Genomic DNA, 18,931 nt, shown 5'->3' on the forward strand with positions numbered 1-18,931 from the left:
CAAGCAAGGAATAAATAAATCTCAAAGCATATGATAATGTCAAAAATATTTCAATGTATGTAGGTCACTATCTGAAGGTTTCCAAATAATTAACAAATGGTAATTTATAATACTATAAAATGAATAGTGCTTGTATTGGGATTGCATGAGTGCATTTTACGAGATCCTTTTTACAAAACTGAGGAAGCTCTTTTTCCTAGAAGTGGATAAGATGCCAAAACAAGGTGTGTCAAAATACTGAGGGTTGAGGATTACTTGTGAGCCAAGTAGCTGTATATGTTTTCGTGAATATACAGACTATGGGCCCCTTGTTCCAGCTCAAAGGTAGCACTGGTTAATCAGTTTTAATAGGACTACTGTTGATCTTTTATTTTTTGATTGGTTTTGTTTCTTCCCTCATAATTGCCAGTACTACTACATTGATTCAAGCTTTTTGAATCTAATTACATTGTGAAATACAAATTTAATAATCATTCCCAGTTAATAATGGGCAAGTTAGATCATAATTTTATTAGTGCAAGTAAATTTGTAGAACTTTTGAAAGCTGGAGCTCCAACACACTAATATCACGTGCAGTTACAAGAAATCTACATCTACATCTACATCTACATCTACATATATACTCCGCTAGCCACCAAGCGATGTGTGGCAGAGGGCACAATTTGCGCCAAAGTCATATTTCTCCCCCTCTGTTCCACTCGCGGATCGCGAGAGGGAACAACGACTGTCTGAACACCTCAGTACAAGCTCTTATTTCCCTTATCTTTGAAAGATGATAATTACGTGATCTGAAAGTTGGTGGTAATAATATATGCTCTACATCCTCGGTGAAGATTGGATTTTGGAATTTAGTGAGCAGCCCCTTCTGTTTAGCACGTCGCCTATCTGCAAGTGTGTCCCACTTCAAACTTTCTATGAGATTTGTAACCCTCTCGCGATGGCTAAATGTACATCACAAATCTTGCCGCTCTTCTTTGGACCTTCTCAATCTCTTGAATCAGACCCAACTGGTAAGGGTCCCATACAGATGAACAATACTCTAAGACTGGACGAACTAACGTAATGTAAGCTATTTCCTTTGTTGAAGGACTGCATCGCTTCAGGATTCTACCAATAAACCGCAATCTAGAGTTTGCCTTACCTGTTACTTGTGTAATCTGATCATTCCATTTGATATCATTTCAAATAGTCACACCTAGATACTTGACTGATGTTACCACTACCAAAGACTGATCATTTATTTTGTACTCATACATTAACAGAGATTTTCGCCTTGTTATATGCAGTAGGTTACACTTACTAATATTGAGAGATAGCTGCCAGTCATTACACCGTGCATTTATTTTCTGCAAATCCTCATTGATTTGTTCACAACTTTTGTGTGATACTACTTTCCTATAGACTACAGCATCATTGGCAAACAGTCTAAGGCCGCGGTCAATACCATCAACCAGATCGTTTATGTAAATCGTAAAAAGCAGAGGACCTATTATGCTGCCCTGGGGCACACCTGAAGTTACTCTTGTTTCTGTTGAAGTTACCCCGTTCAGGAAACTTTCTATCCAACCGCGTATGTCATTGGACAGACCGTAAGCAGGAACTTTTTGTAGCAAGTGACAGTGAGGAACTGAGTCGAACACCTTTCGAAAGTCAAGAAATATGGCATCAGCCTGAGAGCCGGTATCTAAAGCTTGTTGCATATCATGCACAAAGAGGTCCAGCTGTGTCTCATATGACCACTGTTTCCTAAAACTGTGCTGGTTTCTGCAGATGAGCTTCTCAGAGTCTAGAGAGGTCATTATGTCTGAACACAAAATATGTTCCATGATTCTAAAACAAATTGACATCAGTGAAATTGGCCGGTAATTATGTGCATCCGATTTTCTACCCTTTTCATAGATTGCTATGACCTGGGCCTTCTTCCAGTCCCATGGAACTTTCTGCCGTTCCAATGATCTCTAATAGATGACGGATAAGAATGGAGCTATATTTGTAGCATAGTCAACATAAAATCTTGTGGAGATACCGTCTGGCCCAGGTGCCTTTCTGGCGTCTAAGGATCTTAACTGTTTTACAATCCCAGATACACTAAACACTATGTCTGCCATCCTTTCGTTTGTTCGATAATTGAAAGGGGGAATGGTGCTACAGTCCTCTATCGTAAATGAGTTTTTGAAAGCTAGGTTTAGAATTTCAGCCTTCTGTTTATCATCATTTGTTACATTACCCATACTGTCAGCAAGAGAAGGTACTGAATTATTTGTAGCGTTCATAGATTTTACGTACGACCAAAATTTTTTTGGGTTATTTTTAGAATCTGCAGATAAAATATTGCTTTCAAATTCATTAAAAGTGTCTCTCATTGTCCTTCTGACAACTGCTTTCATTTCGCATAATTTCTGTTTGTCAGTGGGGCAGTGACTATGTTTAAAATGACTGCAAAATTCTCTGCTTTCTCAACAACTTCCTAATAGGTTTGTTGTACCAAGGTGGATCCTTTCCCTCCCCTATACTTTTGCTAGGCACAAACATCTCTAAACATGGTGGACAATACCTTTAAATTCCAACCAAAGATGCTCAATATCTTTGTGTCCTGCGGGGAATGCTTGGAGCTGACTACAAAGATATTCATTAATGACACTTATTTGCTTTCCCAAACAATAAAACTTTATGCTGATGAAGTAGGGACTCAATTATTAAATAATTAAAGAGTAAATATTCCTGTGGGTGTGTTGAAATTTCAAGCAGGATCATGAAGATCAATGCACCAGATAATTAGTAGGGCTGTACTAACCCACCTGAACAACTTGTCTTTCAGGTGTGATTAAATTACTTACAGACTGAAATACTAATTAGTGAAACCATTTTATAAAATGGGTGAAAGACATAATATAGACAGTCAGTCAGTTTCATTATTACCATTTTTTTTTTAATTTTGAGAAAATAATGTTTAGGAGTGCAGTGGCACATCTCAGACCATATAATTTGCTGTCAGTCTTGCAGCTTGTTTTCAGGGTAAGAGTGCCCACAGAAAATACAATTTATTCTGTTGTGTGTGACGCATTAACAGAGGTGAACAATAGGTTGAGGAAAGGAGATATTTTTGTTGATTGAAGAAAGCATTTGATTGTGTGGACCATGAAACATTTTTGCCTAAGTTCGAACATTACGAGATTAGAGAAAAAGTGCAATTGTGTACTTCTTATCATAAAAGTAGGAAGCAGAAGGTTGTCCTCCAGTGTCAACAGGGAAGAAGTTTGAATCTGACTGGTGTCATGTACAATGGGGTTTCTACAACTAAACATGACAGAACTGAAAATATTCTCTCTTCACACACAGCACAATTAGTGTCTTAGGTCATATAACACAAATGAGAACCTAATAGGATGGCAAGTGCCATCAGCAAGTGCCTTTCAGATAACAGATTAATGATTAATTCTAACATTCTATACAGATCCTGATGTAGACATCTGGTAAAAAAGAAATTTTATTGTCCTGAGGTAGTTAAACACTGAGTTATATTCTGAAGATTGAAAGTAGCTGGAAGGCTTTCTTAGAAATATCACAATTAAGAACTTGTGCAGAAACTGAATGCTGGCATCTTCACTGTAAGAATGATCCACACTGTCCCTGACACTGGAATGCTAAGGCTTGTTTACTTTGCTTACTTTAATTCTATTACCTTGTATTGTGGTATACTTTGGAGCAACTCTGTGCACTCACCAAGCATATTCTCAGCCCAGAAAAGGTTGGTCAGACTGATTCATGGTGTCAGTTCATAAAATCCATGTAGGCTGCTGTTAAGGTGTCTTAGCATTCTACCTCTGCCATCCCTGTACAAACACTGCTTAAAAGAATTTGGGGAATTTGTATATCAACGTCTAGTATCTTCAATCTGTACTGAAGAAGGCGGTACCTGTGGCCTTATTGCATAGCTTGAGATCTTCACTTTCAATGTAGGCAACAACTAAAGCAATTCACCATCTATCGGCCGTGTTATGCATCACAGTATCAGCTGACCCCTGGGAAGTGAGTTCCATTGTACCAGGGTTCTCTAATGAGGTAGGCAGATGACACCATCACTTGTGGACATTGTATTCAACAGGCAAAGTAACGCCTCAATGCGGTGCAAATTGCTAGGGCAATCTGTTTGATCCAGGAGGATTGGACTTTTGGTCATGTTTCTGCAGATGACAATGTCTCTCCATCTGTCATCCACAGGTCATGGACATGCTCGAGGGAGACATGTCAGTACACAAGATACTTCAATAGTTACACTCATCGGGTTGGCAATAACATTCGATCTTTGGCAAAAACATTTGACAGTCGGCAACAGAAACCAAAACACTGCATTAAAACAAGCGTTCAGTTCACAGTGCTGTCGAATGTGGAAAAAAACTGCAAATTGGCATTCATAAGAAGAAGAACAACACATAAAATGCAACAGGAGCGTAATATGTAAGAAATTGTCCACTCAACCTGTAAGTACAGTTCAAAACATTACTACTTAATAGGAAATACCAACCACCAGAACTGTTTATAACCTATAGGCACAGTGACAAAAATGTAAATTAAATAGCTAACATATGTACAGGGTTATTACAAATGATTGAAGCAATTTCACAGCTCTACAATAACTTTATTATTTGAGATATTTTCACAATGCTTTGCATACACATACAAAAACTCAAAAAGTTTTTTTAGGCATTCACAAATGTTCGATATGTGCTCCTTTAGTGATTCGGCAGACATCAAGCCGATAATCAAGTTCCTCCCACACTCAGCGCAGCATGTCCCCATCAATGAGTTCGAAAGCATCGTTGATGCGAGCTCGCAGTTCTGACACGTTTCTTGGTAGTGGAGGTTTAAACACTGAATCTTTCACATAACCCCACAGAAAGAAATCGCATGGGGTTAAGTCGGAAGTTGGCGGTGTCGGTCTCCAGTTGTGGCATGAGCCAATTTTCCAGCATGTCCAGATACACGTGTCCTGTAACGTTTTTTTCGCAGAAGAAAAAGGGGCCGTAAACTTTAAACCGTGAGATTGCACAAAACACGTTAACTTTTGGTGAATTGCGAATTTGCTGCACAAATGCGTGAGGATTCTCTACCGCCCAGATTCGCACATTGTGTCTGTTCACTTCACCATTAAGAAAAAATGTTGCTTCATCACTGAAAACAAGTTTCGCACTGAACGCATCCTCTTCCATGAGCTGTTGCAACCGCGCCGAAAATTCAAAGCATTTGACTTTGTCATCGGGTGTCAGGGCTTGTAGCAATTGTAAACGGTAAGGCTTCTGCTTTAGCCTTTTCCGTAAGATTTTCCAAACCGTCGGCTGTGGTACGTTTAGCTTCCTGCTTGCTTTATTTCTCGACTTCCGCGGGCTACGTGTGAAACTTGCCCGCACGCGTTCAACCGTTTCTTCGCTCACTGCAGGCCGACCCGTTGATTTCCCCTTACAGAGGCATCCAGAAGCTTTAAACTGCGCATACCATCGCCGAATGGAGTTGTTGGTGGATCTTTGTTGAACTTCGTCCTGAAGTGTCGTTGCACTTACATCAGTCAGTCATAACAGTGCATTTCAAGCACGACATACGCTTTCTTGGCTCCTGTCGCCATTTTGTCTCACTGTGCTCTCGAGCGCTCTGGCGGCAGAAACCTGAAGTGCGGCTTCAGCCGAACTAAACTTTATGAGTTTTTCTATGCATCTGTAGTGTGTCGTGACCATATGTCAATGAATGGAGCTACAGTGAATTTATGAAATCGCTTCAATCATTTGTAATAGCCCTGTACATATTCCAGGCCACTGATGATGCCTTGCAGAAAATAAAGGCGAAACGCGTATGGCACTAAAATTGTGTTTTATTCAGTTGCTGTCAGACAGTCCACAAGTAAAAATTATCAATATACCGTAATATTACATGCAACTGAGGAAGACAGGATTACAAAAAGTTGAAGATGTCCCTGGAGCTTGTTCCCATGAAGAGAACACCAGCGGTGATGTAAAAGTGACACCATCTGCCAACATATGGCAACACAAGATCATCCAGAGGAATGGAAGAGCTAGCAGGCCGAGGTGAAGGAGGAGGACTGCAGTCTTTACAGCAGCATCAGCAATCTCATTTCCCATTAGATCGAAGTGACCAGGAACCAACTTGAACATTGTGGTGGCTCCCTTGAACGTTATGGTGGCTCCCTCAACAGTGAGCAAATGGAAGCTTTTGTTGATATGCTGTACCAAGGGATGGACTGTGCACAGCACACAAAGGCTCTGAAGGTCACTAGGAGAATCACAGCATATGACAATTAAAAAGCCTGTGTCACCAGATGTACTGGGTGGCCTGATAGAGGGTGAAGAGCTCTCTTGTAAAAACTGAGCAGTGTTCTGAAAGCTCAGACCAAAAACAGTCAGTACCAATCACAAAGGCACAACTGACAGCACAGTCGGTCTTAGAGCCATCAGTGTACATGAAGGCGCTATAGCTAAGTTGCAGGGAAAGGTTGAGAAACTTACAATGATAGATCGAATCCAGATTAGTTTCATTGGAAAGTGAATGAAGTCCAAGATGAACATGGGCTCCTACCTGAAGCCAAGACAATGAAGGGTTCACACCCATCCGAACACGGCAGGTAGCATGAAGTTAAACTGCCACAGCAGTTGCCAAAAGTGAGCTCCAGGAGGTAAAAGAGAAGAAGGGCATGCCCCATACTGGGGGTCAAGGGAGTCATCGAAAAAGGTAGCACAGGATGGATGGCTGGCATGGAAGATAAATGGCATGTATATCTGGCAAGGAGAACAACATGCCAATATAACAGTGATAGTTCTGCAGCTTCTGCACAGACACACTCACCTGGGCTAGGGTAAAAGGTGCCAGTGGCCAAACATATTCCATTTTGGTTGACTGTGTTGTGATGCATAATATGGACAGACATGCAGATGAATAAATGAAACACCCACAATCTAGAGTCGAACGGACAAGGGATCAGTGTAACTGGAGGAGGATGGTCTGATCCACTCCCCAGCAAGTACCTCTTATGACATGTAGGACATAGAGGGTCCAGGTGCAGCGTGTGGACAGGTAAGAAGACCAAGATATTAAGATGGTGGAAGAAACCAGAAATTCACAGAAACGGTTTTGTCAATGGAAAAGCGAAAGCCATTGTCAATACTCTATGGATCAAGATGAACGAGACATTGCTGAAGACACTGCTCAAGGAGAAGAGTCCATGGAGGACTGCAATAGATCACAAAGTCATTGACGAAAAGAGAGCTGGAGATACCTGGTGGGAGATAGTCCATATTAGCATTAATGACTACAGCAAAGAGGATGATGCTCAGGACAGAGCCTCGAGTCACCCCATTCTCCTGTATAAAGGTGTCCAAGGCCAAACCCACAAGTACCTTGAAAATTCGGTCTTTAAAAAATGCCTGAAGTAAATGGAAAAGGCAGCTTTGTGAGCCCCACGTCCCCACATGTATAGAGTGCGGAGGATACCAGTCCTCCAGCAGAGGTCGTAGGCTTTCTACAAATAAAAAAAACATTTGGTATTGCCACAGAAAACTGTTCGTGACATGGGTTGACAAAGTGACGAGATGGTCAACTGCAGAAAAGCATGCACAAAATCAATATTGTGCAGTGGGTAGTAGACTGCGAGACTCACGCCACCATACCAGCCTGCCTTGACTCATACGTTCCATCACCTTGCAAATACAACTGGTGAGGGAAATGGGGCAGTAGTTAAAAGGAAAGTGTTTGTCCTTACTGGGCTTAGATATGAGTATGACAGTGGCTTCACGCCAGCTTCTGGGAAATGTGGGATCTGCCTAAAAAGGACTGTAGGTTCAAAGCAGAAAGTGCTTGCCAGCAAGAGAGAGGTGCTGCAACATCTGATTTCCCTGTGGCAGAAGGTCAGGATGAGGTGAAAGCTCCCTCATAGAAAAGATGGTATTAAATAAAGCATTCACAATTTTGAGAGCAGAAGAATATCAGCTGATTCTCTTCCACTAGTTTCTGAGTGAGGAATGCAGGTTGATACTGAGTGGAGCTCAAAATCCCCACAAACTACTGGCCCAAGTTGTTGGGGGCAGAGGGGGAGCTGACCAATGCACTGGAATAAGACTGCCTTGGTGACAGTGAATGACAGGATGATGTAGCCTCTACAAAGTGAAAAGGTGAAATGACGAAGGAAAATGTGGACGGCAACAACTTGCAGCTGCGTGTTCAACGGGGCGGTTTAACTATGGGTGTCATCCTGAATGAGCAGCATGACCCCACCCTCCACAAGATGAAATGCAGTCCTCAGGGTGGGGGGGCAGGTGAGGGCGAGGAGGGGGGGGGGGGGGTAACAGCAAACCTGAAGGAAAAATAGGAGGTCAAAACAGTATGGAGGACACAGTTTCGTTTCTTGGGGGAGAAAATAACCTGACACTGTGATTCCAAGAGCAGCCATAATTCCTCCTTGTTGGATCTAACGCCATAAATGTTCCACTGGAGAAGACTCATAGCAGGGAATGGGCAGGAGGGAACAAATGAATGGCAGTCACTTCGGCGGCTGCCAAGTGCCAGCCTTTGAAGACTCACTGGTAAAGGGTCAGAGACTGGAGGCATTCTCCCTGAGCTGATCTGCGGACTACGGAGCAGAAAAATGGTAGGCAGTGAAATGGACATCGGCCTGGGTGAGGGTATCATGCAGCGACACCAGTGAAGAGGATCTTTGAGTTGCAGAAGGAGAAGACTGTATGCCTTTGCCCTATTTCTTAGAGCCTTTACAGTTCACAGACAAAGACCCAGACATTTGTTTACTGGAGGGATGTAGAAAGTCTTTGTGGGAGTGTTTTGTTCTTTCCGGCCTGCTGGTTACGTAGCAGGTGATTTCACCGCCAGGGGGCTGAGATTTGGTGACTTGTTGCACAACTGTAGCAGAAGGAGATGGGGATGCTAACATGATACTGGGCAATTTCACGACTGCAGTACTGAATTGGCAGTCACAAGCCTGCACAGCCATGTCCTTCATGGAGCGAGGCATAGCAACGACAGTACTGTAAGTGCCAGATGGTAAAATTCAGGGCTTTTGACTAGCCATCAACTTGCGAGTAACAAGGTAGAGTACTTTTTCCTTCACTCAGATCGAGATACACAGGACACTCACGGGATGAGGCGGCATGGTTGCCATTACAACTGATACAAGAGGAGGAGGAGACGGGCAATCACTCTCAGATCATCTCTACCACAAGTAACACATTTGGCCATGATTTGCGAGGGCACACAAATGTGGTTATAATATTGACACTGGCAGCAACGCATTGGGTTTGGAATGTAAGGCCAGACCGGGATGACTTCATAGCCTCCCTTAATCTCCAGTGGAAGCACTCTAGACCAAATGTGAGAAAAAGAGAACGTGTAGGCACCAAGTTTGCATCAACCTATTTTGTTACCCAATGGACCGCGATGATGCCCTCATCAGAAAGATAATGTTGGATTTCCCCTCAGTCAGGCCATCAAGCAGCTGAGTGTAAATAACACCACACGAAGAATTCAGAGTGTGATGATCCTCAACCTGAACTGGGTATCCATGGAAGAGCTGTATGCAGTTGTTGGGCTAGAAAATCACAACTGGTCTCCAGAAGCAAAGCCACATTAAGTAAGTGAAGCAGGACTTCACAGGGCCTGCAACTGCATCAACACCTTTCTGAATAATAAATGGGTTAACTGTAGCAAAAGACTGACCTTTGGTATGTGACACCACAAGGAACCAAGCTGCAGCTCTGAGAGTCATTGAATCCTTAGCTTCATTCCATTTATCAGATGTAGACTGAGATGAAGATGATTGGTTCACTGCAAGAAAATATCCCTCCATTGCTAGCGTCTCTGATGGTGTGCTCCTCCTGACTGGGGGCCCCTCTGAGAGATGGCTCACCTGCCTTACGTGATTGTTCACACATCAGGTCACACCTCCCAGACTCCAGACAGAGGGACCAATTGGCATTTGGGAAAATAACAGCTAAGGCAATCACCCCTTCCTGTGCCTGACCTGTGCCAGGGGTATGTGCGAACCCTATCTTTAGATGTGGGGCGGGGAACTAGGCATTACTCAGTCACTTGTTATGCATTGGACATCTGGGCTGGCCTTCAGGAGCACACAGGGAGGATAAAGAAACCAAGAGAGACCTCAAACACCAAAGCAGAGGAAGGGGAAGAGGCAGAGAATGATGAAAGAAGGAAGGAACAGATGAAGGACTGTTGCTATGCCAGGCTTCAGAAACACATTCACGAAAATAACCAAGACATGTCTCCCAAGAGAGGAGAAAAAGAACATATGATGGTGACCCTGAATGCCTTCTCACGCTCAATAATGTGGCAAAAATGACAAGTGATGTCTTGCAAAGCCTGGGCACTGAAGTAACAGACAGGCCAGAGGTGTGTGGGACATGCCTGACAGACCCATTTTTAGTCATTACAACACAGACTCTTCTGAAAAATGGGTATGGGTACCACAGATGAACTCTGTAGACTTGTATGGAGCATGACATATACATATCAGACAGTGATAAAATGTTCACAAAAGGTGTGTATGTTAGTGAATCTCTCAGGGTACAATGAAAATCACTCAGTACAATGGGATGACATTTGTTTCCACATCAGACATTTTGGTTCAGATTGTTAAGTAAATGAATGAAGATGTAATGCTGTTTTGTTGTGTACTAAATTTGTGAAAGCTAAAGTTATAATTTGGTAACAAACTCAGTCCTCAATTACTCCTCAGCAGAAAATGGCAGATGCCCAAACTCATTTTCCCCTAATTCTTTTGAGCATTATATAGTCCACCATGAGACCTGTTATTGAAAATATTTACTGATTCAGAAGAAACTAACATTCATTCAGTGAAAACTTGAAAGAAAAATGGTACACATTTGGATAAAAATTTCTTAGTATTGTATTCTTATCTTAATTGTTTCTCATCCATGTTTCACATAAATACACTCCTGGAAATTGAAATAAGAACACCGTGAATTCATTGTCCCAGGAAGGGGAAACTTTATTGACACATTCCTGGGGTCAGATACATCACATGATCACACTGACAGAACCACAGGCACATAGACACAGGCAACAGAGCATGCACAATGTCGGCACTAGTACAGTGTATATCCACCTTTCGCAGCAATGCAGGCTGCTATTCTCCCATGGAGACGATCGTAGAGATGCTGGATGTAGTCCTGTGGAACAGCTTGCCATGCCATTTCCACCTGGCGCCTCAGTTGGACCAGCGTTCGTGCTGGACGTGCAGACCGCGTGAGACGACGCTTCATCCAGTCCCAAACATGCTCAATGGGGGACAGATCCGGAGATCTTGCTGGCCAGGGTAGTTGACTTACACCTTCTAGAGCACGTTGGGTGGCACGGGATACATGCTGACGTGCATTGTCCTGTTGGAACAGCAAGTTCCCTTGCCGGTCTAGGAATGGTAGAACGGTGGGTTCGATGACGGTTTGGATGTACCGTGCACTATTCAGTGTCCCCTCGACGATCACCAGTGGTGTACGGCCAGTGTAGGGGATCGCTCCCCACACCATGATGCCGGGTGTTGGCCCTGTGTGCCTCGGTCGTATGCAGTCCTGATTGTGGCGCTCACCTGCACGGCGCCAAACACGCATACGACCATCATTGGCACCAAGGCAGAAGCGACTCTCATCGCTGAAGACGACACGTCTCCATTCGTCCCTCCATTCACGCCTGTCGCGACACCACTGGAGGCGGGCTGCACGATGTTGGGTCGTGAGCGGAAGACGGCCTAACGGTGTGCAGGACCGTAGCCCAGCTTCATGGAGACGGTTGCGAATGGTCCTCGCCGATACCCCAGGAGCAACAGTGTCCCTAATTTGCTGGGAAGTGGTGGTGCGGTCCCCTACGGCACTGCGTAGGATCCTACGGTCTTGGCGTGCATCCGTGCGTCGCTGTGGTCCGGTCCCAGGTCGACAGGCACGTGCACCTTCCGCCGACCACTGGCGACAACATCGATGTACTGTGGAGACCTCATGCCCCACGTGTTGAGCAATTCAGCGGTACGTCCACCCGGCCTCCCGCATGCCCACTATACGCCCTCGCTCAAAGTCCGTCACCTGCACATACGGTTCACGTCCACGCTGTCGCGGCATGCTACCACTGTTAAAGACTGCGATGGAGCTCCGTATGCCACGGCAAACTGGCTGACACTGACGGCGGCGGTGCACAAATGCTGCGCAGCTAGCGCCATTCGACGGCCAACACCGCGGTTCCTGGTGTGTCCGCTGTGCCGTGCGTGTGATCATTGCTTGTACAGCCCTCTCGCAGTGTCCGGAGCAAGTATGGTGGGTCTGACACACCAGTGTCAATGTGTTCTTTTTTCCATTTCCAGGAGTGTACAAGGCTATACTCCACACAAATACCTTTGCAAAATATTTCCCCACTTTTAAATTCATATTTGATGTAACAAATTTTTTTTCTGCTGTAATAAGCTTCTTACAACTGCCAGACTACATGTTAGACCATCATCAGTTACTTTACTGCTCAAATAGCAAAACTCGTCTACTATTTTTAGTGTCTCATTTCCTAACTGAATTCCTTTAGCATCACCTAATTTAATTTCACTACATTCCATTACTATTGTTCTGCTAATGTCAATGATCATCTTTTTCAAGGCACTATACATTTTATTTTACTGCTCTCCCAAATCCTTTGCTATCTCTAGGAGTCACAATGTCTTCAGAAAACCTCAATGTTTGTATTTCTTCTCCCCAAACTTGAATTCCATCTCAGTCTTTCTTTGGTTTCCTTTACTGCTTGCTCAAGGTAAAGATTGAATAATATCACGGACAGGCTGTAACCTCGTCTCTTCCTTCTCAGCCACTGCTTCCCTTTCTTGCCCTTCAACTTTACAACTGCCATCTGGTTTCTGCATTTGTAAAGAACCTTTTGCTCCATGTATTTTACCCCTGCCACCTTCATAATTTCAAAGAGTGTATTCCAGTCGATATTGTCAAACGCTTTCTCTATAAAAGCTATAAATATAGGTTTGTCTTTCCTTAACCTATCTTCCAAGAGAACTGGTAGTGCCAATATTGTATCACTTGATTCTACATTTCTCTGGAATCCAAACTGACTTTCCCCAACATCAATTCCTACATTTTTCCATTCTTCTGGAAACAATTCGTGTCCGTATTTTACAACAATGACTCAAACTGGTGGTTTGGTAGTACTCTGACCTGTTTTTGGAATTAGAATTACCACAGTCATCTTTAAGTATGAGGGTATTTCGCCACTTTCATATGTCTAGTACACTAGGTGGAATATTTTTGTCATGGCTATCTGTCTCAAGGATATCAGTAGTTCTTAGATAATGTTGCCTACTCCAGGGGCCTTGTTTCAACTTAGGTCTTTCAGTGCTCTGTCAAACTCTTCTCACAGTATAACATCTCCCATCTTCACTTACTTCCTCTTCTCTTTCTATAGTATTGCCTTCAAGTTCATTTCACTGGTACAGCTGTTCTATATACTCAAGTCATGTTTCAGCTTTCACTTCTTTGCTTAGTACTGGATTTTCAACTGAGCTCTTGATATTCATACATCTGTTTCATCTTTAATTTTCCTGTGTGCAGTACCTATCTTTACCCCATTAATAGCTGCTTCTGTAGCCTTGCATTTACCTCTAGCCATTCCTCCTTCACCATTCTGCACTTTCTGTCAATCTCATTTTTTGACATCTGTATTCCCTTTTGGCTGCTTCACTTGTTATATCTTCTCCCTTCATCAGTTACATTCAATACCTTATGTTGTATCCAAGGATTTCTACAAAGCCTCATCTTTTTACCTATTTGATTCTCTGTTGCCTTCACCATTTCATCTCTCAAAGCTAACCATTTGTTTTCTACTGTATTCCTTTACCTAGTTCTTGTCAATAGTTGCCTAATGCTCCCTCTAAAACTTTCAAAAACCTCTGGCTCTCCCAACTTATCCAGGTCTCAACTCCTTAATCTCCTAAATTTTTGCAATATCTTAAGTTTTAATCTATAGTTCATAGCCAATACACTGAGGCAGGAATCCACACCTGCCACTTGGAAAGTTAAAATTTAAAAGCTGATTCCAAAATCCGTCTTACCATTATATAATCAATCTGAAACCTTTCTGTGTTCTTTTATTTGAAATTTTTATTTATTCAGCACTCTGTAAACCGTGTACTGCCTTATTCCATGACCAAGTACCTAGACCAACAACTGTATGTAGTTCAGTTTAAGTGCTCGACGTTGAAACAGCCAGTCTAAAAACGAACATTCGCTACAGACTTATGTACTACTAGTTTTTACTACATTTACAATATACTTCCAGAAAACTAATGAACTCTTGTCACTCGCTCCAATGCAGATCCAGAAACTCTACCAAGAGTAATAAGGATGAGGAAGTTTACATCTTGAATACCAAACAATATATAAATATCTTGAGAGGCTTTCTGGTTGTGAAACATACAAACTACAAAGCAAGAATAGAGTCGTAACTGTAGCACTACTCTATCATTAGCTGTACTGTTTTATGATAAGAAACGTACCTTGGGGGATTTAAAATCCTTCTTGGGAATTCCAAATTCTCTCTCACATATTAAGCAAGTTCTGATCCCTTTGCAACCACATGGCCTAGGTTTTTCCATTGGTTACCTATTCCACGTGAGCAAAACTACGAAGCATACTACGTCAGTAACATTTGTTGGGAACACGATCACATTCCAAGCCTCCTTCCGACTCTTAATTCTCCCAATGCCGCTCGGCACTCGCAGATCGCTATAATCCAGCTGTTTGCTTAGCTGACAAATGTAATCCATCGAATAACTAAACGTCGATATACCATATCGACTAATCGATACAAACACCGTAATTTATCTGTAAAAATTTTGCGAAGTGTATCTACTTTACTGCACCGCTCATTGGCATGTTTATTTTGGTTATAGCAGGGTAGCTTGGGCGTGTAGACCTCCTGGGAAGCGAAATTCATGCCCGTTAAATATCACAGTCAGAGTGCTCTTTAACCCATAAAAATGAAACTGAGGGACGTTTTTCATGTCAGTTTTTCCTTAGTTAGTTTTTTGTTTAGTGCAGTAACATTCATCCAGCTGATATTTTTCTTGTCCCACTTACCGAAGGATGAAGAGAGTCATTCAAAAGGTACTGTAGTGTTTTACAATTTCGAATTTTTCGTTCTGTTTAAAACCGGTCGATGGTGGAGCATTTGCTTAAGAGTTATTAGTAAAGATGAAGTTTTGTAAATAATGTAAAGTTCTCAGAGTTGCAAAAGGCATTGATTAGAAAGCGCAGAAGTTTTACAACTACTACGAAAAATTCAATTTATAGCATATATAAGGAGCACATCACCTATTTCATCTATATGTAAACTAATGTCTTGATTCTGTTACTTAGCCTTGTGTCGTAGTGTTTTCTATCAGTATTTTGCATTATTGTTCTCTTCTGTTTACTGATCTCAGCACTGTTATTTGCGTGTGTCATCATTTTAAATTGCCACTTCTCGTTTTTTTTCCCCCTTGAGGTTTCATTTGCAGTTACCCTCTTCTCTTGCTACCCCTCCTATCCCTTTTCCTTAATATTGTTCAGTTTGCTTTTTTTGTTTCAGTTAAATATTGTTATTATTATTAATTTAAGTTCACATCTTTTACATATCAACAACCAGTTACACATCCTTGTTTGGATAATCCTGAAATTTTATTATTTGCAGTGAGTCCTATGTTACTTGTTAATCATTTCTTGTGCGTTGTTTCTGTTGACCCGTTTTGTGTCTCTTGGTTTCTTAAAACTAACATGCAAAGTACCAATTGCCTTACAAAGGGAGACTCTGGTAGAATCTCAAGCTACATCTCCATAATCCCAGTACTGGCTAAGGTGATTGAATCTGTAGTGGTAAAAAAAAAAAAAAAAAAAAAAAAAACCCCTTAAGTATCATGTTTTGAATCCTCTTTTTTTGACACAGCATATGTTATGGAAGACCAAGTCCTGGACCTAATTACAAACGTAAGTCATACTTGTTAACTAAATTCGCTGTTCTACACTACTGGTACATTGTCAAACTAGCAAGGCCTTGGACAGTGTCCCATCTAAGCCTCTGCTTAATAAGATAGAATGTTATCATATTAGGTAAGGTGCCTTGGTAACCATTGAATTTTTCATGTACAGTTAACTGACAACAGATTGTTAGTAGAAGCAGTTGTCACATGTGAAGAGAGCTTGCAGCATGGTGTGCCACAAGGATCTGTATAAGGACTTCCTTTTTCTTGATTTTTGTAACTAACCAAAGCTTAAATGAACATACTCTACAGTTTGCACATGTTCTCAAGTGGTAAGAATGACTTTCAGGCAGCAACTGGCCTTGAATGTGGTAGTAGACCCTCTTGAAATGTTGTTTGTGATGAAAGACTAATCTATAGCATAGCTCGGAGTCTAGGTTAGTTTGAAAGGTGATTTTTGATTGTGAATTGCAGAAGCCACTTAATGTAACTGCCAGATAATGATGCAAGCAGTGGTTAATGTAAATAATATGAAAATAAATGAAATAAAGAGAATTACATGTTGCTTCAGTGACACTGCATAATTGAGTGTGACAAGAGTTGTTAAGCTTATGAGTTCTTCATTGACTGTAGATTAACTTAGAAAGAACACATTGTAGGTGTGGCATCAAGTTTTCATGGAGCCCTCTACCTCTTGAGGAAACTAAAAAGCATAATAAGAGGTAATGCTATGGTAAGAGTCTACTACAAATTATTTCATGGCAGTGTCAGCTGCTACTGAGAGACTACTATGCAGACAGCAGAAACATGCTATTATTACAGAAAAAAGCAATAACAATCATTACTTCTATGGGGAAAACTGATCACTGTAAAGTTGTATTTACGAAATCTTAAGTGTCGATTGTTTTCAGCCAATACTTGTTCCTCTGCCTACCTTTTCAAAAAGCGTTGCATGCAGTGCACTTGCCTGTGAGATGGGGAGTTGAGCCAAACCATGATTGAATCTGTGCATCAGATTAATGACTGTGTCTGGTCCACCTGAGTGTGGTTTTTGGGTGGTTTTAGGTGCTTATGTAGGCAAAAGCTGGGGTGGTTCCCAATTTCTGCTCAGAAAAAAACAGTTAATCACACAGAACAATGTTTACACAATTCGCAGACAGGTGGTGCATATGACTTCCCTAAGCAACAGACAACTGTGGTGACAGGAAGGGTCCCAGTAGCAAAGTTAGAGTAAATTTGCCAAACCTAGAGTACAGCTGCTCCCTGCTAGATGGGATTAACACTAAGAAGTAGGAGTGTGCTCATTTGCCTCATTCATGTGAATTTCAACTAGTAAGAGAGAGAAAGTTCACAACACTAAGTATAAGTACAATGTAGATGGGTCAAGATGTTGATCTATGAAGACACAAGATGGTTTTCTACAGGTGACACTGGCAATGTTCAGTGTACTATGAAGCAGTGCTCAGTCTCTGGCAACGGAATTTTTTAAACAATCGTTTTGTGTAAGCTAAGAAGAGCATTCATTTTATGTTGTGGATTTTTCCCCCTGGTGACAGAACAGTGACTCTCAGACTTGCCATTCAGTCTAGAATACTAACAGCAACACTTTTATTTTATTCTGAATATTATTATAGTAGGCCTATGCATTTTATTGTTGTATGATCTTGTAGTTTAATATAGTCCTGATGTTATCCAGCCAGGTCTGACTGGTCAATAAAGTAGAACTAGTAATGGAATAATAATAAATGATTTGTGACAACTTTTCCATCTTTTCACAGTTCATAAAAGTACATTTTCTTTTGCCAGTTCCTGTCTATATCCTGAAGTTTAAATAATAATTGTGGACACTATAAATATAACTGCATTATTAAATGTGCATGCCTAAAACTTAAAGAGTGTCCTTCCCAACCATTTTTTAAAATTCCAACAAACCTACAAAATCCATTCGATATAGGTAAAGTTAAAACTGCAGAAATCCGGAAAAGGATTGCCCTATATAGCAGCTATCTCTCTCTAGTATTTTCTTTTTTCAGTCCGTCTTCTGATCGATTTGGTATGGCCCACCACAACTTCCTCTCATGTGCCAACCTCTATATCTTGGAGTAACATTTACAACTAACATTTTTAATTATTTGCTGAATGTACTCCAGTTTACTATTTCAGTTCCGTGTAGTACCATGGATGTTATTCCCTGAAGTTCCATTTTCTAGTCAGTGTGTTCCTCATATTTCTTTCCTCACCTGTTCTGTGTAGAACCCTCCCATTTTTTATCTTGTACGTAATGTACAGCATCCATCTCATCCCAAACACACTCTTTTCTTTTCTTGTTTTTCCAGAGTTCATGAATCATGCCCATATAAAGCTGTACACCTTATGTATATTCTCAGAATTTTGATCCTCAAATTAAGGTGTATATTTGATACTAATAGACTTGTTTCGGAAAGGAAAACCCTATTTACCTGTACTAGTGTTTGTCTTATATCCCCCTCGCTTTGTCTGACATTCATTATTTTACTTCCATGCTAGACAAAGTCCTTCATTTCATTCCCAAATCTGATGTTATGTTTATTGCTAATCTCATTTCTAAGATGTCTTATCACATTTGTGTTTCTTTGGTTTGCTGTGAATCCATATTCTGTTCTCATTAGACTGTTCATTCCATCCAACATGTGCCTTGTTCTCAATTTCATTGAAGATAACCATGCCATCAGCACATGTTGTCATTGATAGCTTTTCATCTTGAATTTTAATCCCACTGCTAAACCTTTCTTTTATTTCCATCACGGCTTCTTCAGTGTACAGATGACACAGTAGGAGAGAAAGACTGCATCCCTACCTTGCATTCTTTTTAATCTGAGCACTTCTTTTTTTGTCTTCCATTATTATTGT

General features: G+C 41.5%; 2 protein-coding genes across 2 annotated transcripts in view; one reads left to right on the plus strand and one right to left on the minus strand.

The window, feature by feature from the left end:
* The window catches only part of LOC124798263 (alpha-ketoglutarate-dependent dioxygenase alkB homolog 4-like), a 30,518-nt gene extending 15,657 nt beyond the window's left edge, over positions 1-14,861 (minus strand). The window contains exon 1 of the mRNA XM_047261590.1: positions 14,582-14,861. Within this exon, the coding sequence (XP_047117546.1) occupies positions 14,582-14,680 (99 nt within the window). The 5' untranslated portion in view covers positions 14,681-14,861. The remainder of the gene's footprint in view (positions 1-14,581) is intronic.
* Positions 14,862-14,943: 82 nt separating this feature from the next.
* Positions 14,944-18,931, plus strand: part of LOC124798272 (nurim homolog) — a 61,013-nt gene continuing 57,025 nt past the window's right edge. Inside the window, exon 1 of the mRNA XM_047261598.1 lies at positions 14,944-15,191. Within this exon, the coding sequence (XP_047117554.1) occupies positions 15,065-15,191 (127 nt within the window). The 5' untranslated portion in view covers positions 14,944-15,064. The remainder of the gene's footprint in view (positions 15,192-18,931) is intronic.

Source organism: Schistocerca piceifrons, chromosome 1 (assembly GCF_021461385.2).
Source record: "Schistocerca piceifrons isolate TAMUIC-IGC-003096 chromosome 1, iqSchPice1.1, whole genome shotgun sequence".
NCBI classification, from domain to species: domain Eukaryota; kingdom Metazoa; phylum Arthropoda; class Insecta; order Orthoptera; family Acrididae; genus Schistocerca; species Schistocerca piceifrons.